Genomic DNA, 17120 nt, shown 5'->3' with positions numbered 1-17120 from the left:
GGTAAAAGATGCTGAAATTAAAACAAAAACATGTTTTACGGTCGCGACCTAATATATTCTTTAAGACATTAACTGACGGCTGAACCGATGTGTCTGTGACTGAGATAAATATGTAAATCATCTAATATGAGCCCTCTGTTGTTTTTTTCTTTTCGTCAGAAATCGACAAATGCCACGATATATTAACCATTTAATTTATGACACAATCTTGTGTTTGTCAAATGAAATGAAATTTTGCTTGCATAACCAAATAAATTGCATATGCTATTTATTTTAGAATTTTTCTGAAGTTATCATTCTTCGATATCATGCAAGTTATTCCTTAATTGTATATCAGACACATTAAGCCTTTTAAAGTAAAAATGCTGTATAAATTTATCTCACCAGAAGTAAACAAATCAATTAAATCCTATTTTTAGTAAACCGTGTATTATAAACGTTGGAATCCCAAATAAAACGCAAAATACGCAAATACTAATCCCCAATGATAACGTGATTCCCGCCGAAACGCGAGGACGAGTCTTATTCATGATAACTGATGAAATAGCCATTCATAATGCTTGCACATTACTTGACACGCAATTATTAGTATTTCTTTCATTTCAAATAAGTATATAAGTATATGGCAACATATCTCAGTTGGGTAAAATGCAGACAATAATTGGGTGTAAGCAGATCGTTTTGTGGGTTCGAATCCTCACAAGGGTTGTTCTTTTTTTCAGATTTTTATTTGTTTTTCCTATTCCTTTTCTTCCGTACTTTTGTTTCTTTCTTTGATGGTTTGTTGTCGAGCACGCTTGCGGTGAGCTCGGTATAGTCGCCACTTTCGGTGTATGTGCGTGCGTGCGTCCGTCCAATTTTGTCCGGAGAATAACTTTGACATGCATGGAACAATCTTGTTTATATTTCGCATTAATGTTTAACTCAATGAGAAGGCATGTCATGCGCAAATCCCATGTTCCTAACTCAAAGGTCAAATTGAAGTTTGTCCGGAGTATTTCTCCTTCATGCATGGTAGGATTTTGATGTAACTTGGCATGAATGTTCACCATTATAAGACGGAGTGTCATGCGTAAGAAGCAGGTCCCTAGGTCTAAGGTCAAGGTCGCACTTAGAGGTGAAAGGTGCTGGTGGGCTCGACATTCTGCCCGTGGGCATACTTGTATTTGTATAATTTATATGTCTTTATATAACACACTAGTATGTTCATTATTTGCATGGCTAGTGCATGCATTTAATTAATCAATATCATCTTTGTTATGTAAAAACTATTCTGATATGCCTTTAGATACCTCTCTGTCGTATTGTCACAGAGCTCATGAAGGAATCTTAATTTTTATGCAAAAGTGAAATAAAAATTTAAAAAAAAAAATGTCGATCAGTGCTGAGTTTCGAACCCACACGGCAAAAGATCTGTTGAACATTGACTGTATGCTTTACCACTGAGCTAATTCGTAACTGCTACAAAACCTTGAAGTATTTAGATTGTAACATGTTAGGAAAATGTTGAATTCCCTAGGTTCCATTTTAATCTATTTATAGTCGTGTTTGTAAATATCAAGTTATCGTTGGGGCATAGTACCAACCCACTTATTGAAGGGTAAAATCAATAACAGTCGATTTACCACATGGTATATATTAATGGCTTATAACTGAAGGTTAGATGACAAACAAAATAAGTCCTTAAAAATTCGTTAAATCATATCGGAGGTATAATGCTCATATTCTAAACATATAAAGAATGATTCAAGAGTCGTTGATTAAACGTTGTGTAAAGAAAGTAACGGATAATCTTGACGTTAAGATAACGTACGGCAAACTTTCTACAGTGATTCTTGTACTAACAATTTCGGGTATGTATTTTGCATTTTACAAATATCTTTACAATGGGAAGGTTTTCTATGTCTTTATGATTTCTGTGAGGCATATTTGGAGTATCTTATTCATTTAACAACCAGTATGTCCTACTTTCTTTGATAGTATACTGATCGACAGAGGGTATATACTTTAAAGGTGGTCAATCACATTTAAACAACATGTAATGACATTTTTTTACTTTTTGTATATTCTGGTAGAGAATTATTTAAGGAACAAAAAGACCGATTACATAGAGTTAGATTCCTATTTTAAATGTATATTTTATTATTTTTATAAAATTTTGTAAATACTCCCCTTTAATATGAAAGTATATAAAAAGCTGGGTATTTCTTTTTATTTCGATACAATGTCTAGTTTTACATTTGCCTTTGATAGACATATTAACTATTGAACAATCTGAACCAAAATGCAAGTTTTAAAGCTGTGTGTAGCTTCTGAATTCATTTATAACCAAGATAGGCAAAGGGAGGTAATAATATTTTTTCAAACTTTCGTTTCTAATGAATTCCATCTAAATACATAATTTTTAATGCAAATATTTTACAAATATATTACAATATGTCTAATATTTATACATTTCCTTAGGCAAAGTATGTTTATCAAATTTATACTTATGATAAAATAACTCTATCTTGATTGGGCAATCAGGATAGGAAAATTAAATTTTAAAAATACCTCCAGTGAAAATCTAATTTGTATTAAGTGTTAAGTGAACATAAATGAGTGTAAATGATCAGATGCTAAAGTTTCGAACAAATCCGTTACATGGCCAAAATCTGATTATCCACCTTTAAACAATTATCGATAAAAAAAAGAACTGTTTATAAGAATTAGGTTTTTGATCGCATTTCAGGTATGTAATATTACAATAATATGGTAATCCCATAGTAAACCTGTAACATGTTACAAATAATTAATTGGCATGGCATATGTATATTGAGTATTCCCCTTTTGTGAGTGCCCCATGGCTTATTAGCACAGAACTAGCCCTAGTCCATGTCTGTAGAAAATGTCTCCGTAGGTAGACTGAAATATAAATAACACATGAAGAACATAAAAACACCATGAACATCAAGTAAGATGAAGAGGTACAGATAAACTTTCTCAGTTTTTAATTCCTCTTCGACTAATCATATTCATGTTAAATACGTACATATTTACAACAGAAGCATTTGGTTGAAATAATCTATTTAAATGTTAAAATAGTAACCAATTATTAGTAATTATGTAAATATTTCAGTGCATGAAAAATAGTTTTCTTCGCTAATATGATTTATTGGCATGGGCTTATAAGCAAGACTAAGACCCTAGTACTGTAATAAATGTATAAGCAAAGGTCGTAAGAATATGTTTTGTGTTTGTGCCCTAGAATTGATAAATTATAGCTTAGATTATTTATGTTTACGGATCGTTTCTGGTCATCAATGCCATCTATGATACAAACATGCCCTTTCAGTCCCAGTAAGGATAGTGGTCAAGTTTTTCTTAAGAAATGTTGAAATATTGTATATCTCTTTATAGGAGCATCGCTGGCTGGTTTAGCAAAACTATTAATTACTGCATCAGATATAGCTGGAACAGAAAAGTGTGGAAAGGTAAATCATACTGTAAAATTATTATCTTTCTTTGGAAGTAATTAGAACATTAATAATGCCAAGTGTTGAAATGAAATATATGATATGTTTTATAATCCTCTCGGGCAACTGTACATACTTTTTATCCTTTTCTGAAGAACCTCTTAAAACATTTATTTCCTTTGATGTGATGATGTGACATTTTACTATTCAAAGGTCATGCCCACATAGGATTATATTCATTGTAAAAGTCCACGTAGTTCTCCTTTAATGCCAGTTACCTGATATAGTCTAGCATAATATTATAATCAATGACTACCCTGTGTTGTCACACTAGACAGTATTATCTCTATTATCAGTTAGTTTTTTCAAAGAGTTTTCTCCACTATTTAATGAGTCCTTTTGTAATGTGAATTCGTGGGTGTTTTTCCTATGATATTTTGTTGCACTAATGTAAAAATGTGATTTTAATCCATGACTCACTTCGTTTGAAATAATCGTGCATATTTAAAAAACACATTTTTACACGTTTATGACTCCTACTAAACATGTATAAAATTATAAAATTATTTCTATATTTTGATATTATGAGATAGGTTAAGTGTTCTTGTAAGATAAGTTTACCTTGGTTAAAATATATATGACAACATCTTACACCTTTAATATTACTATAAATGTTATCATAGGTACCTCATGGAAACGGCTGCGTGATTAACTGGTGTTATTATGGCATGCTGAAGGGAATTTACTGGAGATACATGGGAGTGTGCACGCATCCTTGTACACAGGAAGCGGAGGCCGTGTTTAATGAAAGCGGATGTGGCGCTGTTGAACACTGTCTACAAAACCTAATGACGAAAATCTCAAAACACGAAGAATATAAAACACATGAAGAACATAAAAAACAAAAAGAACATATAAAATGTGAAGAACATAATAAACATGAAGAACATAAGAAACATGAAGAGCTATAGAAACAAACGTTGTTATTTTGAAATCCCTCTTCGACTTACCATTTATCCATGTCAAATATATGTTTAAAATTGAATTATTGATTAATCTATTTTAATATTAATGCAGAAATGTTTTGAAAAAAATACATTAATTTTTTTCCCCAATTCCCGTTAATTATATTTTTGTTCGTCTGTTTGCATAAATTATATACTATTCTGTTAATATTTTTCATGTATTTTTTTGTCGTATTGAATAGTGTCAATGTTTTGCTTTTAATTAAATTTTGACATATCAATGTTGTATTGTTAATTTATAATATATAATGTCATAAAACTGTAATAGGAAATATGGTGGTAAGAATAAAATGAACCTCTGGGCTGGATAAATACGACATTAAGTTTTATCTTTCCGTCATTTCTTTAATCAAGAGACATCACTTGGTACATTTTAAGGTTAGTAAATGCCATATTTAGATCAATGGCTGTGTAGAAAAACTTAAGTGAAGTGCAGTCGACAAGATTCAATCCAGTCCTTCCACAATACATAACGAAAATCTTCACCTTTAAAAGTTCCAAACTTGTTTGTCGCCTCCAACGCAGATATGACTTTCTGTATAGCATTAGCTTATCTTTAAGTCCAGACCTGGCCGTTCAAGAAATGGTAGATTTTACAAAACGAATGTAACGTAACCTACAAATTATGCACTGCACTTGTCCAGGACTATTAAACTTGTGTATTTAGTGTTAGGCCGTTCTGATTGTCACAAATTAACGCTAAATGAACAAGATTTGAAACGCAATAAAATTACAATCGTCAGACAACTAGCCTATGTGTTAGTATGTAGATTATAAATATTCATTAGTAAACCTACTCGCACATGGTTGGGCATATGTTTTTGGAGAATAGCGACCGCATTGTCTGACTTACCATTTTTTTTTTCTTGTAAGTGAACATTGTTTTCTAAACGATCCAGCCGGAAAACTGAAAAAAATATATAAACCGAGCCAAGGTTTGCATGAAATACAGTACTGCATTATAAACAACAGTCTTTCCTTAATTATATAGTGATTTTAATAGTCCTGTTTTTAGGTATGCCATCTGTGTTGTCTTACAGACATGTATTTAATTCATTATGCACTATTTTAATGAAATCCAACGGAAAGATATTTTGATACGCAACATTTGACGAGGACAATTTGATATAATGTTGCGAAATTCCTATCGCTGTCCTCGGACGAGTGTACTGTTACAAACATGCTAATTATAGAAAACGTGTGTAATGGAATAATTCCCAATAATGTTTTTACGGAAGCCTATTAGGGACATTTTGTCTTAGTTTTTATGCATAACCTCTTATGTATGACAAATTATGTGTTATCAGTTACCTCTTACATGTTACGTATTACCTCTTAGGTGTTGTATATTGTATGTTACTTATCAAAAGTTAGATTTGCCTAGTTCTCAATAGGGAAACAAAATTGGCGGACGTTAACGATTACTGCTTGTGGCACTTTACCCTTTTTGGTGATCACTAGAGCTAAAACTAGAAAAAAGCTTTAAACGACTTCTTCTGTGAACAACATGATGGATCTTGATCAAACCTGGTCTGTATACCACCATTATAAGGTCATTTCCAAATTTGTTTCAAAACGCGCAATGGTCCCCTTTTAGGGTCCTCTAGAGCTAAACACAGAGAAACCTTTAAACATTTTTTTCATGAAGTCTGTTGCTGAATTTTCATCAAACTTTGTCTGTAGTTTAAACACGGGGCATTTGCTCCCTTTCTGAATCTCTTAGAGACAGAAATAGAAATACCTTTAAACAACTTTTTCTGATGACCACTTGTTTACCATCATAGTAAACATATGCAGGCAAGACTACATACCTAGGAGAAGGTCTTTAGCTCAGTCATGGTGTTTTCTTTTGGCATAAAAATTAGTTAGGTTTCGCATACAATTCCATATTTTGTCTAAAATGTTTGATATATAACTTCGGAACTTTGAACACTTGCTTACCACCATGACCACACATTGCCATATAGTGCAAGATATATCTAAATCCACAAATACAGGTGGATTGTTTGTCTTTTTTTTTTCTTTTGTCAGAAAATCTTAATATTTTGAACCCATACGTCCATCGAATTGTCGAGTGCACTGTCAACAGACAGCTTTTGTTTCTTGTTGTTTTATGGGAGTCCTATATCTCAAAAAGTATTTGAACTAGAGTCATCAGACCTAGGATTGTTATTAACCATGTTACATTGTACATCTGGTATTGTGGTTTGAGTTTACAAAACCATACCATGACTTAGTTAAAATAGGAAGTCGGGGTTTGGCTGTTCCTAAAAATAGAGGATTGCTTAAACTGGTGCAAAAGGACATATGCAGCATAATGTATTTCGTTACTACCCATAAACACTCTCGATAAAACCCATTTGTTATTTTCTAGTGATTTATTTCAGTTTGCTGTCTTGAAGCATTATATATTTCATTACTGTCCATAAACAGACTGAATAAAACCCATTTCTTATTTTCTGTTTTTTTCTGTTTTTTTTTTTTTCTGTTTTTTTTTTCTGTTTTTTATTTTTTTAAGTATATACTAGTAAGTCCTTAGACATAAGATGAAATACCTAATTCCTAATACCTTTGACATAAGATGAAATATCTAATGCCTAATACCTTAGACATAAGATGTAAGATGAAATACCTAATGCAAATTTATAGGGAGAACGGGGTTGAATGTGTCACGGGTTGGTTGCGCCATACGTGACTTTCAATCTTTATTGAAGAGCTGTGACCGCATTTGCAAATATTTTAAACGCGCCATTTTTCAAATACACTACTTGGAAAGCACATGCATTGTAAACTAAAAGACAACAAAACTGTGTTTGAAAAACCATTTTGCACCGCTATAAGTAGATTTTTGATGTTATTACACATTTGTATTCTGACAGTATGTTATCATGTATATTTATTGACATAAGATATATTATGAAATTCAGCGTTTTGATATGTGTTATTACAGAAATATTAAAAGGTTAAATGCCATATTGTTATATAATGCTATACCATACATGGTTTTGATGTACTGATAAACTGAAACAGCGCCCGAGAAGAAGGCAAAATATGAAAAATAGCACATTCATCCCCGTTCTCCCCTACATTTTATATATGCAAAAGCTGATAAATTAGACTTAAGTAGGAATTTGCAGTTCGCGCTGCACTAAGGACTGAAGCATTCTTCCAGCGTATTTATAACTTCACCAGTATTAAAAGCTATTTAACTCCTTACACCAACATGTAAAAACAAAACATCTGTCACTTTACATACAGTTTCAAACGTCACAGAAGTGTCCCTTAACCAAATCTGTATCATATCCAATAGTACCTTTATTTCACAGATGCAAGGAAAAATAATATAATGAAATGAAAGATCTTTTCATTTTGTTAATAAGTGATTAAATCAAACTTTTCTTCAATCAGTGTTAATAGCTCTCTATATAGCATCTTGTACATGTATGGAAATTTGAACACTATAGGTTTGAGCAGTCTTACTAGACATTCTGAGTCTTGACTATATATCTTCTTACGGGAACCACACATTTCACAGCATATATTGACATCTTCTTAGCTAACTTTCTTGCAAAATCATACAAATCAAATACTTTGGTAACAAAGTACATTAGATCAGGCTTTCCATCCGGAATGTAGAGTCCAGTTAACAGCTTTTCGATCGAGCTTTGTGAAAGAAAACTTTATACAGTCCACATATAAAGGATTCAGTTATATTTCCCGCTTCACCTCTATCTTAGTGTATAATCTAAGAGGTAATAAATAATACGTAACGCATAATACATCACACATAAGAGGTAATGCATAAAAACTAAGACAAAATGTCCCTAATAGGCTTCCGTATGTTTTACATTGGGTTTAAAATTAAAGTACAAATAATTTTAAATGGGTAATACGTAAGGGGTACTAGAAGGGTATGCTAAATTTAATATACAGATACCTGTCTAGAATATATGACCGCTTAGCTCAGTAGGTAAGAGCGTTGGTCTACGGATCGCGGGGTCGCGAGTTCGATCCTCGGGCGGGGCGAATGTTCTCCGTGACTATTTGATAAACGACATTGTGTCTGAAATCATTAGTCCTCCACCCCTGATAATTCATGTGGGGAAGTTGGCAGTTACTTGCGGAGATCAGGTTTGTACTGTGTCAGAATCCAGGAACACTGGTTAGGTTAACTGCCCGCCGTTACATGACTGAAATACTGTTGAAAAACGGCGTTAAACCCAAAACAAACAAATAAACAAAGAATATATGAATTTATATATTAATATACCACACTACATGTCAACACGTAAGATGTCGCAAATGTATCGTATCCCTTTTTGAGACTCAAAGAACAATATCTTTGTTCAGCCAAACCATGCAGAATCCTCGCAAGTCCAAAATGTGGCTATTTTTTATTTTGGTCAAAACGTTGAAAATATCGTTCATAAGGCCTAATTTTTAATTCGGTTAACCACAGAATTTGAATATAAAAAAATAAGGTAATGTTTTTACGTTATTGTCTTGCACGATTGTTTTATAATAGAAATGAAAATGCCAGTAATAAAATGTATGTATCACAGTATTATATATTAGTTTTTGATCACTCTACAGTTAATCACTTGCCTGAAATGTATGCTCTTATTCCTCTAACGCGCTGGTACATATACTTGTCAACTAAATTATATGGAAAACATTATACAATGTACATGTTTCTCCTATTATTTCAACTTAGAAATATTATGAATAAGTATCAGCAATGGACTCGAGTGAAAGTCTGCTGGCCCATAATCAAAACCGTAACTTATCTATGCTAGGTTTAGAACGGGGATAATTGCTACTTTCGCACGTCAGTGATAATGTTTAACACACATATTCACAAGATACATGCATATTCGCCAACATAGATAAGTAAAAGACAAAGAATAAAAGGGAATGCCTCTATAATCAATTTATTCCCTGCGCATGTAATTGACATTCTCTATCACAGTCAATTTTTAAGTTAAATATGAAAATTTAATTATTTATATACAAAATAAATAATTTGTAAATGTAATTTCATACCGTAATATAATTATATATATAAACATTCGTGATGAGTACTTGCACTTTGTATAGTGATAATTTCACATCTTTTCATTGTAGGACAGTAATATCTGGTCCGTCTAGAGATGCATCACCAAGTCTTGGTATTTTTTCTTTTGATAACCATCTTCGGTAAGTTTTTGACATGACATCATCTCTTAAACCTATAAATAGTTTTGTTCTTCAGTTTTGCAAGAATGTAATAACTGGTACAATACATTAAGAATTTTTATTCTTCATAATATAGTATTTTTTGACAGTGGAAAATACTTTTTACTGAACCATGGGAAAAGTCAGGTCTACTCTCAAACCACCGCGTTTGTGGACACCATCAGAAGTTAGGTATATAACTTGCTTCACAGCCGATCTAAAATATATTACTTACTAATAGTATAAACTAGCTATCTATTGTTTTAATCACCCATTGTACTTTTACTAAACACAGCAGACAAAGATATCAAAACTACTGTTTAGCGTGCTTGTTATTTCTCTAACAAGTGCAGCACAGTGTGATTTACAAGGATTTTTGAAACTGGCCACAGATATAGCTGGTCTGCTCGGGACGAAAGATTCTGGACAGGTACATTATTATGAAATATTGCTCCAAAATAACACTTATGAATTATTCCACAGTTTTATAATTAACTTCTACTTTATAATAGTTATATACACATTTATAGGAAACGGCAGACGAGCAGCAATCGCTTTCATTTCTACCTGTCAATTAAAAGCGTTTGTCTATTTGTTTCAGCTTTAAAACTGACGGTAATCAGTATCTATATATAATGTTTTAATACAATCTGGTTTGTTAATAACCGTGTTTACGAACGTGATACACAATCTTAGTACATAAATGAATATTGTACGACTGTCACCTTTCACAATAATTTGAATATGTTTTGACTCTTTATAAATACAACAAGGGAAAGTGTGTGATTGACTGGTCGTTTGAAGGCAAGTTTGTGGGAATTGAATGGAAATATGAAGGCATCTGCTCTGATTCTTGTACAAAAGAAACAGAGATTAGTCGGACCGAGAAATCTTACCCGCCGATAGCGTGTTTTCAAGGGAGACAATTTCATCGATAAGCCAGCGATATGGCACAAGACCACAGTCATTTGCCCAATAAGGAAGTGGTTACACGGAAAATAGTTCCTCTGTTTGATGGTGAATATTGGTGAATTTTTGAGCGAAAGATATGCAATAATGGCATAATTTAATAGAGAAGATATGAAATAGTAGGTACATGTACAATTTGACAGACTGAGAATGTCAGAATATGCATAACATAACTTTTTGATAAGGCCTGTTTTGCCTGTTTGCGGCCATCTAGAGAGTATTCTTCATACGCATGTGATTTGGTTCAAAATGGTGGAAAAAAGAGCCGGTCAACCCCATGTGTATTGTGGCTTGATTTTTTTCTCTTGAATAGTTCTGTTGAGTTCAGGTATTTTTAAGGGGGTTAGAATGCAAAATTGCAATAGTGTCCAGTGCCTATATAGAACATATAGTAAAAATAACTGTGGTCTTAGGCCTGATATAATGGAAAAAGTCAGAAAGTAAATTGTCAATATTTTTGTTTTTTTTTTTCAATCTACATGGCTGTAATTTTGATAGTGAATGGCTGATAGGCATAGAAATCTGGTAAATATTTGGATTAATCATTACATTTGCTAAAATTGCTTCAGTTTGGGTAAAAAATATACATGCACTTGAAAAATGTGAAAAATCCTACTTTCAGTTAACATATTTCTGAAAATTTTCTAATTTTGCAGGTTTTCATGCATGAAATACATTTTTATCAGTTCTATATTTGAAACCGGTATTTGGAAAACAAAATAGTGTATAACAAATGCCGCGATGTGATATTTTCTGGATTTTTTAGAAATTTAAGCTGTGCCGAGGAAATCTGACCTTGTTTACATTAAATTGCTCTTTTGGTTACTTGAATTTACAAAGTGCACACAGTCTGAATAGAGAAATATGTGTAATCATAATCTGTGCAAAAAAAAATCAGTTCAAGGACTTGAAAATTGAACAGATTAGGCCTGAAATTGGCGTATCTTAATTGATTTTGAAGGAAAACAGGCAGATTTTCACACACTAGACTTGCATATTGGTTTCTTTAATGCTTAATTGAGCATAAATCATCATGTCTGAGGTCCTGAATTGTATATTTACTTATTTTGTTGGATTTCTTACATTTTTAGTACCCAAAAACCTGAAATGAGAGCGCTCGGACAATGTGAAGTTTGTCGCATAGACGGGACTTGACCGCCATTGTATATATAAGTCTACAACTTCTCACATTTGACCGAAGACAATTGTTCGGTGTTGTGAATGGGTAAAAAATTAGGTACTTTTCTGTGATACTGTAAAATTTAATACACTTCGTTAAATTGCAACGGCAAGCGCAAAAAGGGTAGAAATTAAAATTATAGTGGAATAACATTATTTCAGCTAGTTTTGCCATATTGACTACATTCTGAAGCATGTGTGGTAGTGCGATTACATTACTAATCAGTTACCATGAAATAGGACAGGATTTTGTTCATAATAGTTGATACAGTAAGCTGTATTCCCAGTGAGAATATTCAGTTCAGATTGTAGCTAATTTTACTTGAAAACAGAAAACATTGCTTCAGATCTAGAAGTCAGCAAAGCAAGGAATTTGAATAGACTGCTGTGTGATTGATAGCTTTGTTATTCAAACTGTTTGTTATGACACATTTTACATATGTAAGACTTGATTTTGAGGTTTTATATTACATTTTGACAGTTTCAGTATGGGGAAAGAAGATTGTGATGTAAATGTTTATAGAAAAGTTGCTTTGAGGGACACATTTTTTACATTTCACACTTTCTTTGCAGTCAGATTGTTTTGAAATATATTTTGCACATACATGCAATCATCTAAACTTAATAAGTATTCAATCTGAGATATTATGACTATCTTGACTCATATTTCAGGCGTTGTTCGGCCGCAGGCCTTCCAATCACACAGAAGATCCTGGTTCGATCACACGAAGGGTCACTTCAGTTGATATTAGTCACCGGAAAAATTAGGAGAACCAGTTGTAGTTTCTCAGATTGATATTTATTAAGGTATTTGCAGCAATTTAGCCAGTTTGGAACATTCAGCAGGCAGTGATGTACATTAAAGTCATTCTTTATATAGATAGGGGCTGTTTTTGCCAGAAAGCTCAGCTGTGATAAACAATGTAAGATTTTGTTCAGTGTAAATGGTCATGGTGTGCATGTTTCATGTACAGAGTGCACTGAATGCCTGTAAACTGTAAGATTTGAGTGAAATATTAAATCCAGAAAGACTCATAAGCTTTTTAGTAAGCTCACATATTGGACTTTTCAGAGCTGCTTGGCTCATTTTTACCTAGGATAGCCATAAATGAATGATCACTGAAAAGTATACGACACATTTATGTACAGAAGCTATTCATTCTCATATTTGCCACATACTTGGCTGCTTAAAAAGGGCAGCTACAGGATTTTTGTTTCTTATTTCATATTTTTGTTTTTCGTATGAGTAGACGACGCGTTTCGACGTGCTTTTTGTAATATGAATAATTTTCCTAAAATTTGAACAGTGATATTGTAATCAAACTTGAAGTGGCTCTTAATTTGGATAGATATATAATAAGGAAACATGCTGTTTTTATTTTGGGTGAAAATATCATCAAACAAAAAAGTTTTTTGCGTTGTTTTTTTTTATCTGAAAAGTACGTGAATTATTTTTTACTCAGATTTGACCGATACCATGTGTAACATTGAAAGCTGTCTAATTTTAGTGCATAGTTCAACAAAGGTGAAACTTTCAGATTTAATTTGTTATACATCTGAAATTGTGCTGGTAAAATATGTTTTAGTTTGAAGAGAAAAATAGGTCTAAATAGGCACAAGACCACAGTTATATGCCCTTGGTTGACAATAAGGAAGTGGTTACGCGGAAAGTAATTCCTCTGTCTGATGGTGAATGTTGGTGAATTTTTTGAGTGAAAGATATGCAATAAATGGCATAATTTAATAGAGGAGATATGAAATAGTAGGTACATGTACAATTTGACAGACTTAGAATGTCAGAATATGCATAACATGACTTTTTGATAGGGCCTGTTTTGCCTGTTTGCGGCCATCTAGAGAGTGCCTATATAGAACATAACCGTGGTCTTAGGCCTGATATGGCTTTGAAAGCTGGCAATGAATAGCGTAGTTGTCGAAAAACGATCATTTGGTAATTGTATTTAACCATTTTCCAGTAAAAATAAAAATAAACACCTCCGTGTTATCATAAATTTTTTATTCGACTTTTCCCAAAAATACAATTTTTATTAGCTGAGATGTTTTAGCTTTTAATATACGTTTCAATCCGTTTTTTTTACCAGATCCGCTTCAGTTGAAAGAGTTCTTAACGTAACAGGTTGGGTATCATTGTCAAATAGAAGAGAAATATAATATAAAAATTAATTACACTTTATCAAGCTCATCGTAGAAACGTACCAAGTAATGTCCAAATAGTGCCGCTAATTCTACACCATTACCCTAATTGAAAAGATAACAACTACGTGATAATTACACATATCACATATTTTCTCGAAACCCCTTATTCCTTCCTAAATATACCTTTAGAACAATTTAGTAAAATCTACCAGAGAAGCTGATAACTTAAATATTCATAAATTCCGTCTACAAATTTATCTAAACCACCTACTGTTCCCAAGTTTTTTTTTTTTTCTAAATTGAGAATGAATGTTGGCAGTTACTTATACACGTATAAAAAATCGTTATTACTAGTAGTAATCGTACAGTATTGAGGATGCAGAACTGTTTAAGTGCCGGTGTGTGTGTGGGGGGGGGGGGGGGGGGGGGGGGGGGGGGGGGGGGGGAAAGGGGTAGAAAAAGCGTCGGTGTTTGGGAAAGTGGGGCATGGATGGAAATTAAACCGGGAAAGCCACAAGCATCAAATGTTTGTTCATGAGGTTTTAGACTTCAACATATAATAATATTACCAAATGTACAGGCGACCACGGCCACGCTTCAAGTAACACAAAAGAAACCACCATTTTGAATCAGTTCTAAAGAATGATGATAAATGAATATCAAAACATTTCCCCTACAAGTCGCAAAATTAAATAATTGCCATCTATGTTGAGGCGTTTTTAAGTCCTTGTAGTAGAGTGCCAATTTTGAAAGATCTAGACAGGCTGGACAAAAGTACCAAATTTTGAAAAACGGTAGCTTGGGGCAATATAAGACTTTTTGCTGTAAGGGCCAAGCTCGCAGCTCTTTGGAATTCTATTTTTAGAACATTCAAAATGGCCGCCATTAAAACAAATAACTATTTTAGTAAAAGTTAGTTTTTATCTTATTCATGATACATATTTATGTGTAAACTGATTCATACTTACTCTAAGGGTCAAGTGATATATTTGCATAAAGTTAGGTCATGCTACATAACAGTCTGTCTGTACATTCGTCCGTACATACGTTAAAAATGTCATCTTTTTTAAAACCATGCGCTTTTACGTACATACATCATAAGCCCTGTAATGTGCTGCCTGATCTCGATTGGTCTAGAGGTGATAAATATGTGTAAAGACTAGTTTTTGTAGAAGATATGTTCCATTTTTGTTTCGTTCGTCCGTCTGTCTATCTGTCTGTCTGTCTATCGCAAAGTCGTGTCCGCTCTGTATTTTTAGTCATAACGAGACCACGGTAGCTTGGGACAATATTAGACTTTTGGCTGTAAGGGCCAAGGACACAATAGTAGCTTGAAACAATATAAGACTTCTGACTGTAAGGGCCAAGGTCACAGCCCTTTGGAATTCTATTTTTAGAACATTTAAAATGACCGCCAATAAAACAAATAGCTATTTTAGAAAAATATAATTTTTGTCTTATTCTTGATATATATTTATGTGTAAACTGATTCATACTTACTCTAAGGGTCAAGTGATATATTTGCATAAAGTTAGGTCATGCTACATAACAGTCTGTCTGTACATTCGTCCGTACGTACGTTAAAATGTCTTCTTTTTTTAAAACCATACGCTTTTACGTGCATACCCTGTAATGTGCCGCTTTATCTCGATCTAGAGGTGACAAATATGTGTAACCGACTAAAGGTTTGTAGAAAATATGTTCTATTTTGTTTCGTTCGTCCGTCTTTCTGTCTGTCTATCGCAAAATCATGTCCGCTCTGTATTTGTATTCATAATGAAACCGCATGTGGAACGCAACATCAAATGATATAAAGGCAGCAATTCATGTCCACTAGTGCCTCAGATAACATGCAGATGGCAATTCCATTCATCCTTCTATTGAAATAAAGTATATTGGGAGACATGGTTCATTTTCATTTATGGTTCTTTTGCATCATATACATGTATCAAATAATAAGCTTTATGATTAGCTTTGTAATTCCCATAATAGAACCCATATTACATATATTTGTATAAAATCTCTATATTCAAATAGTTTTAATTTGATATAGCTAAGTGTCAATATGGTCATATCTATATACATGTATCTTGAAAAGCTTTATTCGAATTGAAAGTTAAAACTTTTATTTAATGATTATGTCTTTATTTACTGGGTTCTTGTTATAATTTATCATTTAGAGGTGTTTACATGATTTATATGCACCCTTACTTCATCTTTTGCATAAACAAATAGTTGCCTCAAACAAATTTAACATTACTTGCAACTAAAAGCTTTGACTACACAGGACATTTTTCCTGTTCAAATCATCAAACCGACATCTTCTGGTGTGATACTATTCATGTTTATCCCGGTCACATATCATGCCAGAGCCTTCTGGTACTGGAACATTTTTGTTGGGATGAGTCACTCGTCAATAAACTATAGATAAGGGAAGCGGTTGTCTAGAGGTTAAGGTATTGGCCGCTCAACCCAGAGTTTGATACCGACTTGGATCATAACTAAGCCTTCTCAAATGACACCAGTACTCGGTTTTCCAGGATTCGAGTGTGGTTCAGATAAGCTTCTAGCTTTCATCACAATTGAGCTTAGAAATAAATTAGTATAAACGAAAAGGCTATAGTTATTCATATAGACAAGAGAGGAATAGATGTATGCACATGCATTTTTTTAACATAATGATTTATTTCTATTTTAAAAAGCCTCTTCTTTTATATAGACATTTTCTTCTGTATGATGATTAAAAGCCAAAAGGAGATATAGAAAGATATAGAATGCTGACATTTATCACTAGAAGCTCCCAAGTAATTATGCTATTTCACTACAAATTATATCATCAGAAGTATATGCACATTTATGACATACTCCTTATGAATATATAAATGGAAATACTATGCAACAAAATTGTAAAGCATAATGACACAGTCAAAGCCTTGATTGCAGCATACATGTCTTGCTTTTTAAATACTTAGAAATGTCCTACTTAGATTAATGACCTCAATTCCTTTTTAAAAGATTGAAAACAGCATACAGTATTTACACCAGCAATAAAAGAAATGGAATAAACTAGTTTCCCTTTATCTTCAATGTTAATTTAATAAGTCTGCATCACACTGGCTTA

General features: G+C 32.9%; 1 protein-coding gene across 1 annotated transcript; it reads left to right on the top strand.

Moving 5' to 3' along the window:
• The first annotated feature begins 1643 nt into the window (after positions 1–1643).
• Positions 1644–4732, top strand: LOC128556201 (uncharacterized). The gene is made up of 3 exons (XM_053540390.1): positions 1644–1853; positions 3400–3473; positions 4139–4732. Exons 1-3 carry the CDS (start codon positions 1742–1744, stop codon positions 4424–4426), a joined length of 474 nt encoding a protein of 157 aa, XP_053396365.1. The 5' UTR covers positions 1644–1741; the 3' UTR covers positions 4427–4732.
• The last annotated feature ends 12388 nt before the right edge of the window (positions 4733–17120 follow it).

This window comes from Mercenaria mercenaria, chromosome 4 (genome assembly GCF_021730395.1).
Source record: "Mercenaria mercenaria strain notata chromosome 4, MADL_Memer_1, whole genome shotgun sequence".
Classification (NCBI taxonomy): Eukaryota; Metazoa; Mollusca; class Bivalvia; order Venerida; family Veneridae; genus Mercenaria; species Mercenaria mercenaria.
The sequence above is the reverse complement of the archived record's forward strand: the minus strand, read 5'-3'. Positions and strand labels throughout refer to the sequence as shown.